This window comes from Dryobates pubescens, chromosome 2 (assembly GCF_014839835.1).
Source record: "Dryobates pubescens isolate bDryPub1 chromosome 2, bDryPub1.pri, whole genome shotgun sequence".
NCBI classification, from domain to species: Eukaryota; Metazoa; Chordata; class Aves; order Piciformes; family Picidae; genus Dryobates; species Dryobates pubescens.
Window position 1 is genome coordinate 11,311,701 of NC_071613.1, and position 16,982 is coordinate 11,328,682.

General features: G+C 36.4%; 1 protein-coding gene across 1 annotated transcript in view; it reads right to left on the reverse strand.

The window, feature by feature from the left end:
• The window catches only part of GPATCH2 (G-patch domain containing 2), a 112,794-nt gene that overhangs the window by 8,911 nt on the left and 86,901 nt on the right, over window positions 1-16,982 (reverse strand). Inside the window, exon 9 of the mRNA XM_009900076.2 lies at window positions 3,101-3,183. Within this exon, the coding sequence (XP_009898378.2) occupies window positions 3,101-3,183 (83 nt within the window). The remainder of the gene's footprint in view (window positions 1-3,100; window positions 3,184-16,982) is intronic.

Genomic DNA, 16,982 nt, shown 5'->3' on the forward strand with positions numbered 1-16,982 from the left:
ATCTAAAACCGAAATTACTGTAAACATTTGCAATGTCTGTGTTGCAATTAGTAACAATACTTTGCAGAGAATGTCCTTTCTTGCATGCATTGTGTGTGTGGTTGTTTTGTTACTGTTTTCATTTATAGTGGACCCAGTTTTTGTAGGGCTATTTCCATGATGATGTATTGGTTTGTCTCAGAGGTTTTATACAAACTTGAGGGCACTGTTTCACTGCAATGAAATATGTCAGAGTGTCATATGAAATAGCTCTACTACTCAGAGAGGGCATAACGTCATTGAGAATGACCTGGTCCCAAATCTGACTAAAATCAGTGAAATAATAATGGTTTCATGGAAGAAGCTGGGCAAAAAAGTAAATATTTCTAATGTACAACACTTCATTCTTAAAGAAATCATAGGAAATAAACAAGTTTTAATAGTATCTTTTTCAGTAGATAAATTGTCTAGGCTCAGTAACACACAGATGGAGCTACATCAAGCACCCACAAACCGGAAAATGTCTCAGTAACAAAAGTCAGAACAGGACACTCCTGTCTCAGAACTGTCAGCTCCTAACAAGCCATAGCTATATTATGTCCCATTTTCTTCACTGCTTTTCAACACAGCTTTTCTTCACCTTTGCAAATGACATTTTTGAAACTCTAAAATGCTCCATAGTGCTCAAAGTTCCTTGCTTCAATAGCTTCTCACTGCTCTGCAAGTAAGTCTACATCCTTTGTTGCTAATATACACAAACCTACTGGTATGTGACTTTGACTCAAGACTGAGAACAGACTATAAATTTAGAAATCAATATCTAACTCTATCAATATTCATTTTACTTTTTCAATACAAAATACAAAGGTGAAAGAGCAGTAAATAAGCTGGAGTACTGAAATAAATTGTGTGTTCTTGTCACAATTAATAAATGTTTAACCAATAACACTGCTTGCTACAGAAGTCTATGGCTTTGTAAGGTGCCTGAAAGTAGCAGGGGCTATCCTTGTGAGACTCAAAACCAGAGAACACGTTTTGATATTAGGCTCACTAGTCATTCTCTCCAGTATTGCTACATATAGATGATATTTTCAACATTGTGCATGGTGCTACAAGCATTAATTTATGATGTGGTTTACTAAAAAAAACCATGCAGACCAATTTGGAAAATACTTTTTTTCAACAGAGTGGCTCATACAAGGTGAAACTTTGTTAATTTGTAGCTCATATAGCTCCAGAAAATATCGACAGTTAATGACTCATTTGCAGGCAGCCTTTCAGGTTCCAGTATGCTGTCAAATATGGACAATGATTAAGAAAATGCTTCTTTTCATTTCCAAATTCTGTTCATGCAAATACACTTTTTTTTGTCCTTTCTTTGAAGGAAAAAAAAAAAAAGTTTACAAATTCTTCTACATAAAATCTAGTCCTTCTGTTCCTGTATCTTAGCTAAGTAAAACTACTGAAAGAATAAACAAATTGTGATTTTTTTTTTTTTCACATTAGTGCAAAATTTAGTTATAAAAAAAAAAGAAACTCTGGGTTTTTTTAATAAACAAGGTCTATGATGGATAAAAATAATGCAGGAAAGTTAGCTTTTCAAAAAATCACGATAATTTATAAAATGTTACATGCTACCTACCTACCTTCAGTAAATAACTTTAAGCTTACCAAAGTCTCTCTCTCCCTAAAAATTTATAATGATAAAATGTAGAAAAGACCACAGAAAAAACACTCAATCCCCCTGCCTCCAAAGTGGAAATTACCTTGAATCCATGCTAGTTAAATGGCACCTTACAGGATACCTTCATCCATCGTTATTCTTTGTCGCTCTCCACATACAGGCAAATTTTGGGGGCATAACAATGACTAAAATGGTGAATATATAGATACAGAACATTGAATGACCACATAATGTATTTGCTTTAGTATCAAAATATTGGCTTTGCAAAGTTACAGAGAGGAGCCAGCTTGCAAAATAAAATACTGAATGCCAGAAGTTCAAGGTAAAATGAATAATAAAATTAAATTCATGATGCCTCATACCCTCGGTACAAAATGACATCCTCTAGCACTTGAAAATTGTGAAGTGAAAATCACCTTGTAGAAATAATTATATTATTCTCTCTTCAGCCATTAAGTATCTTTCTTTCTTACTTCACATATGTTCAGAGTCTTAGAAGCTGACCCACACATTGGCTTTTTCCATACTGCTGCCACTAAGGTGCTTTTAAACATTTTTAATATTATTCTTGATATGTTTCTGCCACTGAGGTTTGAAACAACAGTTTCAGGAGAGGGAATTCAGTCAGAATACAAATATTAGGCTCCTCTAAAGACATCTAGTTAGAATGTATTTGAAGAAATCTATGTATTGCATATATTGGTCTACTAACTGATAAATGTCTAGGGTATGCAATGCAGATTTCCATATTAGCAGTATATAAGAATCCTCACACAGGCACGCACACACACAATTTAATCCTTCTAGTATGCACATATATAATTAATATAACAAACTGATGAGACTCCTATAAATCACTGCTATGTATTGAAAAAGTCATTTCACAGCTGTGACATCAGCAAAATGCATCCAATGGTTGTGACCTCGCATCCGTAAAAATCTTTCAGAAATGTGCTTGCGAGTGCTTCCTATTTAATCAACAGCACCAATTTTAAAGCTAGGTTTCACAGCCTGATCTCCACATTTTTAATTGTTTGCCCAGGAATTCACATCCTATCTTTGTTGTGGATGGCATTTATATTATCCACTTGTGTTCCTCACAGAAGACAACACCTCGTTTCTTCTGCCACATAATGCATAAACGGAAATAAGCTGTAATCTTTACTGCCTGATTCTCAGTATATGAAAAAAGAAAGATGTATTTTCTGCAAAGATGTGCTGTGTGACAACAGAAGAGAAACTGGAAATGTTTAAGGGAGAATTAAGAAAATCTATATATTTCTTAATCTCTATTAATAAATAAGAATAGGACATCTCTGAAGTTATATGGGAAGTTACTGATTTTATCAAGCATTTCCCCAGGTCACTGACCTACTGCTTTGTATTTAGAGATTTAACATCTTGTATTTTGTGCTCTGTCCCAGGGAAATTGGTTACCTGTGGGTCCTGGCAGGGGAGCAGCTTTCCTTCTCCGTTTGATGTCTCCCATGCACAACGATCCTAAATGTACGCTGGTTTGTCTGCAAGTAATTACAGGAGAGAACTATTAACAAAGGAAGAAAACCGCCACATAAATACACAGCTTGTATAATCTGAATCTATATCAAAACATTCTCAACCAAGATGAATCTGCACAGTCAAGCCACCAATCTTGTTTATATCGAAGCATAATTATGTTTGTTGACAAGCGCTCAGGATCTAAATGCAGCATCATAAATTGTTACAGGAATGAATAATATAAAGGGAATGCTTTTTAATTTTCAAAACTGGCAATCTTTCTAGCTCAACATAAAACAAAAACACTGTTGCTCCTGACAGGAAAATAGCTAAGATTAATTATCTAAAGAGATCACAATACTGTTGGTAGGTTATCAATTGGCTAGTAACGCCTGACTGTCAGAACAATATTTATTACACAAAAAGGATTACCAAGTTGTTGGTTTTTTTTAAGGCACGATGAAGAATGAATGAGAAAACATGAAACAGTAAACTCTTCAAAGGTACATGAAATAAACTTGTAGCACAGCAATTTTTCCTTTTCTAATTCACTGGCAAGTTGAGAGAATGGTGACATGGGTTTAGCGCAGTTAAACAATTACGAGCTATACACTTGAAGACTGCAGAGGGTGACAAACAAGCAAATCTTACCGCATTAAAACCAGCTACTCAAAGTCAGGTACCAAAGAAAAGGGTGAATTTTGAATTTCCAAATACTGAGTTTTAGAATATAATCTTAGAAGACAACTACAGTCACTATTTTTTATTAATAATAAACCTGTAGAATGGAATGTACGTGGCAGGCATTTTTTAGGAGAGAAAAAGAACAGAAGGCAAGAAAATGCAGTAATTTCTAAACTCCACAATTTTTCTACGTCCCATAAATGCTACTGAGAACTCTGATTCTTACCACAAAGATATAGTGAATTTTGATAGAATTTCAAGCTGATAATTGCATCTGACAGTCCACTGTAGCAAAGTAACACTGTCACTCATGGGATGTGGTTTCAGTGTGGATATATGACTCGTCCTTTACTGCATTTATAAACTTTTTAAAGCCGTGCTGCTTCTAAATGAATACCAAATGGTCATATAATGTTGAGAGACCTCAGATCTGCTCAATAATGTAAAGAGTGACAACAATGGCTTGTTGAAAAAGATAGCAATGTACAATAACAAGTACTACAGTGCTTTTATTTAAATAGTAAAATAATCCAAGAAATTTGCTCCACATGGAAGTCCACCCTAGCTTCACCTAGTGAACCCCTATTTCAACAGTTATGTAATTCATAGTTTTAAAACAGATGCTTTCTTTGCCATTTTTCTAAGCTGAAGTGGCATCCTACTTTAACACCCATAAACTGAATATAATTGAACTAGTACATTAGCTTCATGATAAATTTCAATTCTAAATTTAGAAAGAAATCAGTGTAGCCCTTTCATAACTGATTGTATAACAAAGAAGAGAAATATTGGAATACAATATGGGGGGAAATTATTAGAGGAAAAACATTTAAGAGATGTTCAACCATCAAGAGATCAATATCTAACACTTATATTAAGCAGGCAGAGTAAGCTGTGTTTTAAATTATTTGCTAAACAGTGTGCAACTTGCTGTTTTCTCTTCCAAATGAAAAAGGGAGAAAGGCTCCAGGAATACAAGTAGGATGAAAGATAAAAATTAATAAAGTCAGGCAATTGAACCTGAAGACCTGAGCCACAGCACTAACAGCTAGCAGTATTTGAGTTATTTTACCCAGAATTGATTATCTGTTACATTACATTGAGATATCTAGATTATTGATCTGTATGATTATGGTACTGGGGTCTCCCCACTTTTCCTCCAGGCGCACCGAATGGAGTTGCAACAAATAACACTAAGTAAGGACTACTTTGTTATTGTTGTCACCCTTCATGTAGAACATAGCAGTTACTTTTTAATTTAAAATCAATGAACGTCTGAAAGGCAGCCTTGTTCCTTCAGCATAAATGAATCACTCGCCTTTGCCGAGCACAACAACCCGATCACCAGCCAAGGTGAGAGTGGGTATTTCTTTGTTGTTGTTGAAAATTCTGTGCACCAGAAACAAACAATAATATGCTAGAGCATCAATAAGCTTTGTGAAACCCCATTTTGCATCCACCAACATAAAACCTTAAGCTAGCTCGTGGTTCTAAAGTGGCATTTACTTTCGCCAGTCTTCACTTGTTCTGTGCAGCGTCAATGTACATAATGTCAAAGCAAAATGCTTTGTTCAGTTTGGTTTTTCAAGTTTATTTATTTATTTTTTAAGAGGAAGGGATGAGAACTATCACTGCTCTAGAACTGGCAGTTTGGACAAAATGAAGTAGTATTAGGAAGCTGAACAAAGCATTTTGAAATGCTTGTAATGGGGGTATTATGAAGTAGGGAGAACTCTGACCCTCAATCAGGCTAAGTTCAGCATTATGTTTCTTAGCATTAAATCAGAAGAGCGTGGATTACAGAAAGGAATAAAGCTATTGGCCTGACTTCTCTCTATTTACCCCTAGCTTGCTTCCAGCTATCATTTATAAATAGTGCTCTGGAGGGAAGCTAGGCATTTTATTAGGGGGGAAAAAAAAAAAAAAGAAACTTGTTAAGACCACCTTGCCTGAAAACTTGGCTTTTGACGTGCTGGTGACAGGGATTGGAGCAAGCAGTGTCAAATGGAATAATTTTTAAGGAAAGACAACAGGAACTTGTCGCCTTATTGTATGCATTTACAAATAGAGGCTTTTCAGAGTATTAGGCCTAGTTAAAGCTGCCCTCTGGATAAAAAGTGTTCCCAAGCAGCCTCAGACAAGCTTGGGAGACAAACAGATGTGACTATGGTCCCTGGCGTTTGGCAAGAACACTCACTGTCAATAAGAAAAATATGAGCATGGACAGGGCATCAGCTGCACCACGGCCGAGCAGGCCTGCAAGTGTCAGAGCAGCGGGCAAAGTTGTAGCAGAGGGAAATGAGGGCTGCAAAAGCCAGGCTGGTGTGAACTTACACTAGCATGCCAAGAATTTTTTGTTGTTGTCATGTCATGCCTCAACATATTAAACAAAAACACTGGAAAAGCCTCTGTCAATTTTTATTCATTTTTCATCTTGCACACAGTGTTCAGAGTCTCCTTTCTATGTGGTGAAAATACAGACAGAGAAGGCAGTAACAGCAAAAGAAACCCTATCGAAATAAAGAAATAATAAATAGTTTTGATAACAAATAATTTTATAAAAGCAATGACATGTAAAATGATTAGTAAGCATCTATGCATTCTTGTGACAAACATCAATAGAAATTACTTTTTCTTCTTAAATAGTTGCAATCTGTTATTTCTTTCTTCAAGATAATTACACTTACTATGGTAATGTGCCTGGAGTTGTCTCTTGGAACTCCCCAAACATTTCTATCCACATAATCTCTTCTATATTTTTCATAGTTCAGCAAGAAAATCTTTTTAAGTCCCTTTTCTACGGTGACACACATTCACCTCTCCAAGACATTTGCAATAGGATACGTCAAATTTTTCTCTACAGTCGATGGAGCATTTGGTTACATTCTCCAAATAAACAACTAGATGATTGTTAAAGTCCCTTCCAGTCCAAACAATTCCAGGATCTTGTTCCGTGGGGGAACCTGTAACTGAACTGCTTAAACTGCAATCTGCCTCCTGTACAACTGAGCACACGAAGTGGTTCTTAACTGTTCCACTACTAGTTACCACCTTTGCTGCTACTGGAGCTCTAAGTTTACCAGTCTAGTCACTGAGGAAGATAATACAGTAAATTTGGTGTAGGATAGCCAATACTCTTGAACTCTTTTAGTTCTAACTACCTGGTTTATTACGTTCTTCTGTAAGCGCTGTCATCTCATGTGTAAAAACCACAAAACCAAAACCAAGCTCCCCAAATAAATGCAAGAGAAGCCCTCTCCCCCAAATTAAAAAAACTGTATTCGAATTCAGTAATTGTTCCACAGCCTCTTCAGAGAGATGCAATGCAGACAGTGTTACATAGCAGGTAGCTTCATATGCACTAGTACAATGGCCCAAACTAGCAAGACTGTCATCTCACTTGGGAAAAACAGAGTAGCAGTATATTAAATACAAAATGTTTGGATGTTTATTCCATATGCCCCACTGCAACAGCATCTTCCTTGATCACTTTACTTTGTCTGTTGGCAGCTGTGACTTTCCATGCAAGCTGCAATGCTTTATTTAGTATCAGTGCAGTTGCTCTTGTTGGTGGACTGTAATACTGCTAATAGAATCCTATGCAGCATATTACTATGATAAAATGTTTTTAAAAAGACTGACATCTATTTCATAATTGGATGAATTGGTAATGATCAATACTTGCCTACCCATTATATTCCAATTAATATCTCTCTCACCTGATGAAAAAATCCACAGTAAATAGTGATACACTGCTCTGCCACAGTATCAATTGCATTCCTGCAGATGGCTGTAGAACTCAAGTTTATCATCACTAAATGCTTTAGCTAATGGAGAGGCTTGATAAAAGTTTAAGTGAGCTTCTTTCATAAGAGAATATAATAAAGCAAGAGTGGACTGGTTTGCATTATAAAAGGGACTTGAGAGAATTATTTTGAAGGGGAAATCTAACTGAAACTGTCAGTTCTCAGTCTTAAAACACAGTTACAAAATAGGTATGAATATGGATATGACTGAAGACAGAATGCAGTGAAGACCACCACTCACTAAGCTTGAGACAACTGGACAGTTATAAACTGCAACTGAGTAGGGAGTGTGTGAAGCAATGTTCACAGCAGCAGTTAAAAATGAAAAAACAGAACTCACAACTGCATAGCAGGGAAGCAAGTCAATAAAATCACTAAAAAAATAATTGTGTGGATCAGTTCAACTTCACAAAGATCAAACTATAAGCAAACATTATTTAAGTACTTTTCATTAAAAAAAATAACCATAGTTAATGATTCTCATATCCTTATATGGAATAGATATGTTGATGACTTAATTTCTTAGGGCCACACCTTGAGTACTGTGTTCAGTTCTGGGCCCCTCAATTTAAGAAGGACATAGAGACACTTGAACATGTCCAGAGAAGAGCAACGAGGCTGGGGAGAGGTCTCGAGCACAAGCCCTACGAGGAGAGGTTGAGGGAGCTGGGATCGTTTAGCCTGGAGAAGATGAGGCTCAGGGGAGACCTTATTGCTCTCTACAGCTACCTGAAGGGAGGCTGTAGCCAGAAGGGGGTTGGTCTCTTCTCCCAGGCAAGCAGCACCAGAATAAGGTCTCAAACTGCACCAGGGCAAGTTCAGGCTCGAGGTGAGGAGAAATTTCTTCACAGAGAGAGTTGTTAGCCATTGGAATGTGCTGCCCAGGGAGGTGGTGGAGTCACCATCCCTGAAGGTGTTCAAGAGGGCACTGGACGTGGCACTTGGTGCCATGGTTTAGTAGTCATGAGGTCTTGGGTGACAGGTTGGACTTGATGATCTTTCGGGTCTTTTCCAACCTTATTGATTCTCTGATTCTATTTATGATTCTTACAATGGCTTACAAGATCCAGAGAAGAATGACATTTACAGCAATGCATGTGCCTTGTGGATAATTAGAGATGGATGGCACCTTGTCCATTATGAAGACACCCACACTCTTTCTAAAATATGCAAACGGCCTCTTATCTCCCAGTAGATGCACAGGACACTACTTTGAGGTCAGCATTTCTGGGCAGTAGATGACTACAAAGAACAGTGATCAAAATAGTTGATTTAACAATGAAGATCTGAACTCTACATCTTAGTATTATAGTATGGGGCAATCCCAAAAGAGAATCCAGCAGTATTTTGATAAGAACATTTCAGCTAAACCTCACTCAGTACAAACTTACCCATCCTTAGGTCAAATCAGTATTTGAAATCTATGCTGTTATTTATTACAGAAACACATGCATGTGTGCCTGGTGGCAATCAGGGTGTTAGCATTCCAGAACACTCACATCACTCCACACTGCTGCTACTATGACAGCTGCATTCTTGGAGAACAGTTCTGCACTCGAGTCTTTTTTCCACAAAAAATAGACTTTTACTAATGAGAAACTGAGATCAAATGCTCAGGCTCTACATAAGGTCTACCTCTACTTCCATCAAAACTTCTCAGTGAATTTGAGAAGTTTCATGGCTTTTATGGAACCCATGAATTCAGTGCTGGTGATGTGCAGTATCAGGAAACAAAATCCTGGAAGCCAGAGACTTAAATATTTATTTGTTTTTTCTGTTTTGCTTGAGTTTGCTTTTCATGTGTGAAATGATTCAGAAATTCATAGATGCCTCCTCATCCTAATTTTCTGCATGTTGACTACTACCACCCTGACTTCATCTAACACCAGAGTGCTGGCAACATTAAAAGGATTTCTCACTTGGCTAGGACAGGTAGACCAGTACTGCTGTAAATTAGCTTTGCCTACAAAATACATTGTTTGTACAGAAACTTTCACTTAGTGCTAAACAACTAGCAACATAATGAAGAAATACAATGGATAAGCAACATATATAATTTTTTTGTTATTCTTATGAAAATTAATATCTATGTATTTCTTTTTGGTATCACTATTCTCAAAGACCATCCAGGTGAGATCAGTTCCATACTTCATTGCTCCACTTCCTACACAAACAGTAAAGCCTTTCTTCAGGCTTGTCTAAAGAATGACATCATCTATACACAGATTCCTTCATCTGCTCCACAAGTGTGAAAAACATTACAATAACCAAAACAGCTATGCACTTTATTTACCTATTACTAAATCTTAAACAGATGTGATAAATCCATGCAACTCTATCATACTCCTTTCATACTACGCCAACCTGCATGCAATATAACTCTAAACATAAAGGTGACATGCCTGTATTATTGAAAGTCCTAGTGCAATCCTGTAATGAGATGAATAAAAACTTCCCTGGTCCCATCAAATTACCTCATCACATACTACATCCTAATACATTGCCTTCCTGTTATCTTTTTCAGCACTTTTTTGTGTCATTCAGACACAGTAGTCACCCAAAACTTATATGAACTCTACAAGTTTACATGTTCAGCTCCACATTGGCACAATTTCAACAAATACAATATAAACACTTACATCATTACATATGTCCTGACACTCAATCTCAAGTCACTTACTTTATTGTGAATTGATTCTCAAAAAAAAAAAAAAAAGAAGAGAATTCTGTAGTAGAGGCCCTACTGCCCTCAGAAAGGATAATGCATTGTTTTTTCTTGTTTCTAATTAGTAATTTAAGCATATGTTCAGCATTTAACTCTAAATGTTTGCCTTTTCCCCAAGCTCTAAGACAGCTGTCCAGGATGTGAATGCCAGAAAACATTTAAATATCAACATCTGTTGAATTATGTTAATTTAGTGTAATATAATTGGGCATGAGTTGGAATTGATCAAAAGTATATGAATTACACAAAGGCAAATCCAAACCAATATCTTGGTGTACAAACAAGTCGCCAAGGAACAGTGAGGGCATGAAACAAAAAAAAATAATCCACTTTTGTTAAAAATTAAATAGCTAGAACTTCGGAGTTTTCGTCAACAAATGACTTAATTTCACATTTTCAAGACAGGAAATGAATATTTTTATACTCATTCAGAATATAAATTTTATATTAATACAAGATAGTAGTAGATATCTTTGACAGCAAGTTCCATCATCGTTTTGTGTCAGGGAACACTTGCTAAAAATAATGCTCATATTTGTGCAATGGTGAAGCACAGTTAGAAGATAGGTTGCAGTAACAGAATGCCATCCTGCTGCAAGGCAATGTAGCTTCACAAATTCTAAAGCATGCAAATATTCTTTTATTTATTTATTAAATTCATCTTGCAACAACATTGTTGACAAGCAGGAGATATGGGCCACGATCCAGCTCTGAACCGATTTTGAAAATATCTTTTTGACTTTAGTAGTAACCATGGTGTTGAACAGATACTTCAACAGAAGGACTAGATATAGCTGTACTTTCTTCCAGATATTTCTGGATATGTATTTGTTTACTAAGTATGATAATCATTAAATAACTGAGTGCAAGACAAATATATTTTATTGAAAAGACTCTAAAAACCATCTCTTGAAGTTCTGGATTATCATTAGCATCATATTCAAAATCTCTCACTTTTAAAGCAGGTAAGGAACAAAAAGAAAAACTGAAAAGTGAAGTACCTAATGTAGTAGCTCAAAAATGTGGGAAGGAAAATGCTTTGTCAGGTTGGAAGCACTCAACACTCAGTCAATGCATGTCATTTTTTTCTTTACCTCTAGGAAGGTGAGCAAGCATGGCCAACTGGAATGATTTTGGTCCAATAACAGAGACTAATTATTCAATTAATCTAGGTGAACAGCCAGCACAATGTATTTATTTTTAATCAGTCATTCAGACCCAGATCTGGACCAGTGATCCAGAAACTTTTTCTGTACTACCATTGTGGTCAGCCCTTAACCTACTGCCTTCCAATCAGTTCCAAGAAAGTAATAGCCCCAGAGCTGGGCTCCCTTTCACTCTGTGTTCAACAAACAACTCTTTGCACGATCTTATCATATGGCCAAGATGCCACAGTTCTACTTGAGCCAATAATCTAACAAAGATGTAATTGACGCAACTTGGGCTGAGAGGGGGAAAAAAAGAGAAATCACTACAGCAGAGACTGAATATTAACCAAATTATGCTCTCTAATACTCTGCACCCATTTCCCTCAGTAACTGTCATGCAACTCCATTGAACACAAGGCGTGTGTGTGTATGTAGGAATGAATACAAAATCTGACTTTATAATAACAAAGTAGTAAGGGACCATTGAAGAAACACTGATTGTTTTTATGTCTTTTTAGTTCCATAATTCTTTGACAGCAAAATCTTCACTTATGTCCTTGTCTTCTATATTGTTAATTGGCAACATAAGCAATTTAAAGAATATGTATAAAAAGTAACCAACAGCAAAACTAAATCCAAAATCCCCAAATCAGCAGCGTGAACAGTGTGATTTGCTTCCTTTTGGCTTGGACAGGTGCTGAGCATTGGTTTCTAAATAGGCTGAAATGTATTTCTAAAACAAGTAGTAACAATTTCAAAGTATCAACAAAGGAAATAAACATGAAAATTGTGTGTGTTTTGAAACAAACAACTTAAATGCTCTTCTAAGCTCTCTCCTTACACAGAATCATAGTCTGAATAGAAGTCAGTGTGCCTCTGTCTTGGAATTTTAGTGAACGTGCACCACTAGATGCTGCATTACATGTTTGAAATTCAGAGATCCCTTTGAGGCTAGCAGGAACTCAGTGTAGAAACTACACAAACCACCCTTCCTTTAAGCATGTCTATTTATCCTTATGTTTGTGGTATGCAGCTTCCATGTGCTTGTGTGGTGAACCAGACAGAAGAGTCACTGATTTCTTGCGACAGAGGAGATGGTGGGACAAATGAGTAGTGGAAAAGCAGACTGAAAAAAACCAGACTGCTTAACAAGAGGTTACACACTCAGCAGAACTACAATGCAGGTAACTGCACATAGTTCCTGCTCGGAACTTTAACAGCAGGAAGGGTCATCACACCTTTCAAGCCCAAATTAACTCTATACTTATGCCATTAGCATTCTAACAGGAAAGCTGAGACAAGCTTGAGCTGTGGAGTGCAAACATGTGCAAAAAAAAAGACAGAAACACTAATGCAGTTGAGTGAGAGAAAGGTGCTATCAATTTAGATGGTACACCAGTAAGATCCAGAAGTACACAATTACTAGAGATTATCTGATTTTTTTAATTTTAGATACACATACACACATATATATTAAAATCAGGACTAACTGACTTTGTTAGTTAACAGGCTCAAGTGTATCTGGAAACCAATTCTAAGTGACAAAATTTTCAGTGTCATTTATCAGCTTATTTGTGTACAATATTATAAAGTATATTAGATTTTAGAGCAGTAACAACAACATTTGGCTTGTGGTTTTGTACTTAATTGGTTTTGCATTAAAGATGCAAGGAAACTGCTCAGATAATGTGGAAAAACGAAGTTTCTTCAAAATTTCTGCTACTTTTGCAAGTGTTCTCATTGTAGTGGCATTAAAATATGATACTTTAAAGACAGCTACTAACGTTCATTTAATAAATGGATACTTTACATCTCTCCATGAAGCAAGACTAAGGCTTGAAGATTTCCATAAAATTAAAGCATCACATATTGGCTGCATTTTGATTTAACTGTTGTCCTCATCCACTTCTCCCAGATGAATATCTTTTCTGGACCTTAAAATAAGGTTATGGTGTAGAAAACTCAATCAGGAATTGCCCTCTTCCAAAATGGTACAATCTTCTGCTCTTCCCAGAGAAGAAAATACCAAACTGATGGAATAATGTTGTCCCCAAGGGTGACAGCATGGGAGGAAAGCAATGTGTCCTCAAACATTCACATAATTTAATCTGGAACTGCAAATATTATTAAGCACCAATCATAACAGTACAGTTACTGCTTCACAGCACTCCAAAGAGGAGATAAAACTGCTTAGTTGTTAATTTCTAATGATGTAAACACATTTGGATTTTTGATGTTATGTCTATATCTCCTGCATTATTAGCTCTGGGTTTACAAGATATTCGTGCCCTACCTTTAATAATTTTACACTTGAATTAAATGGTGTGTTTAAATACCGCTTCTTTTGAAGTATCTTTGGTGAGAATATGTGTTCATGGGATGGCAGAAGTGAATCACCTAGTAAAACACCTATGCATTCCTTAGCTTTACTGCAGTCTAAAGTATGTGCACATTTTCGTGTATCGTTTTCAAAAATTGGCTGAATTTACCTTCTCTGGTATTGTAATTTCATTCCACATAAACCACATTAAACAATTACAGTTCGTGTAATTAACCAGTAGTCTAATGTACAGTTTTCTTATCCCAATCCATTAACAGCTGCTCAAAAAATGTAGTAATTAATGGTTTCATTTATTTTTGGCAAACCTGTAACTCGACAAATAGTTTTGTATCTGCTGCAAATTAGGACTCTTTCCCAAACAACAGATGACACGGTGGGAAAGATGGAGCAGGCAGAATCCTTGCACATCTTTGTCACTTTAGAAGATCAAATAAAGAGCAGCTGCAATGCTATTTGTCACATCTGTGTAAAAAAGTACCATGATTCTTATCATCAGATGAAAATGAACAAGTGCTGTAGAGATGTACAAGTGGGAGTTTCCCTTTCAAACTGAGAAAAACAGAAAGCTGTACTTCTAACCAAAGAAATAATACACTTTTAAAACACTGTCATCAGGTTTGGCATCATTTTCTCTGAGAAACTTCCTTTAAATACTAATTCATAGTGAATATTGCTGGTTACAAAAAGTGAATATAATTGAAAGTCATCCTCTTGCATCATCACAAGGCACATTTTCAAACTAGATTGAGAAAAACTATGGGAAGGCCAGAAAGAGACAGTTGCAGAGAACTTGGTGTAGTTATGACTTACACTCTGGGTTTTATTGACGCTTTATTTACATTTGATGCCATTTAGTAACATCTGACGTTATTTCCTTTACATAACCCTTCTTGTACTACTTCTAGAGTCTGCTTTCCTGAATGTGTCCTCCAGATGTGCAAATACCCCTGTTTCAGACTGTGTTGCTCACCATGGCAGATGAAGACTTTGAATATTTTTGTCAGCTTAAAATAGAGCAGCAAGAGGTGATCATTTGACTACTGGTACACAGGCCTCCTGTCACAGTGTAGTAATGTTTGAGTAGGTGGTTCCTGACGATTTTTAAAGAAAGATTTAGCTACTACCTCTACCTCAAACTATGGTGTACAAGAAATGGCTAACTGGTTCATATGAAGCTGCTGCTACACTGACCAGATTGTTACGACAGCATTAGTTAGCTAGATGAAACCTAACCTGTGTAATTCTGCTTCACCTTACAGTCACTTTTACGAGTTAGCCTTCTTCCAAGCCACAACTGAACTGTGTAAGAATTACCAATGGCTTTCCCCCCATTCCCTCCTTTTAAAGATATCCTTTTTCCCCCCTCCTTTTAAAGAACTCTTTGTTCACCCCCTTTTAATGATCTTTAAAGAGGCATTTGAGTGTGGAAAGCCCACACAGAATTATCAAGATAAAAAAACCCAATAGGCAGTGAAACTTTGGGCACTACTTTCTTTACAGATTCTCAATTCCAGCATGTGTCAAATTCTTACAGTACAGTAAGAAAAAAAACCCAACAATGTGGATAAGGCCATTAATGATTCTTAACAGAAACACACCATAAAAGAAATATGACATGAGACCATTACGTGCAGTAAAGAAAATAATTACCCAAGTTTAACTTATTCAATAATCTGCTGTTTTCCTGATCTACAATTATGTTGTTTCTAGATTACAGCATAATTTAACTAGTTATGGCATCATCTGTATGACTAGAGGCAAAATATTAAAGTTGCTTAAACAGAACATTCTGGTTATTCTGTCAAATAAGGATAAAATTAACTCCTAACTTCATAAAGTTATTGTGAGGAAAAATGTATTAAATATCTAGAGATGGGCAGATGGTTGTGTGATGGAGGTCCCCCATATATATGGCAATAAAATTACAAATTCAAAACCATGCTGTAGCAGCTCAGAAAAATACTGTTCAATGCTGTCTCCACTGAAGACCAAATGAATCTCTTAGGTCTGGGGAATCTTCTTTAGGTAGAATTCATTTTAATAAAATCTTGCAAAAGTGACTTAAGAAACTGTGTTTTACCTCGTGATGGGAACAGGCAAACAATGAGCCCACGGTCAGCTATGGCAGTTCAGCTGCCTAGCAGCAACTTGTTAACTCGCCGTAACTCAATCATGTTCAAGTGTTTGCCCACAGCCTGAGGCTACAGACAGACATTTGGTCTGCTAACAAATGCACCAGATGAAGACATTGCTATCCCAAGCTATTTGTTATCACACATCTGCTGGAGATTATCATCTCCACAGCACTGCTGAGGAAGAAATCATGTGAGCAATATCTAATACAGTTTGTACAAACCCAGGCAATTTAATTTAAATAGGTGAGTTGAGCTAACCAGGCTGGTTTTACCCAAAGAATATTAAAAAACACAAACAAAAAACCCTCCTTCACTGGCAAAAGAGCATGGGAGCTGGATGAATGAACACCTCTAAGCAGGGTGACTGAATTGGGGACGGGACTGTTCCTTTCCTAATGCAGGGAGATAATGAAAACAGGTAACTTTTAAAAGGCTACACAGGTCAAATAAATGCAGCTTCTAAACCAGTATTATTTGGTACTGTTTACATAATTTAAGTATGTAATGGGAAAATGACATCCTTATAGATTAAAGTTTATCTGTAAAGGTAGCATAAAAAATAATATATATATATATATATATAAATGTCTTGAATACAGAAGACCATATGTATCAAACTGTATCAGTGTAATATAATTTATCCAGGTTCATAAGTTTTCCTGTGCAGGACTGCTCCTCTCCTTAACATGTGGTTCATCAGTAACCATATAAACAGTTCTCAACAATCTAATTATCTTGCCAGTAGTAAAATTTCCTGTTCCTTTGTGTAAGATTGGCTTATTATTGTTAATTTGAACAGAAGACACCTAACACAAGCAACCCAGTACACAGTAAAGCTCGCCAAGAAAGTATCAATATGATTCTAACACATACAGAGACAACTGCAGACCACTGCTGCACTTTCAGCTCCACACCTTTCTGATGTATTTAGAGCAAACTATTCCACAAGTTACTGATCTAATGTGATTATTTAGATATTGTCT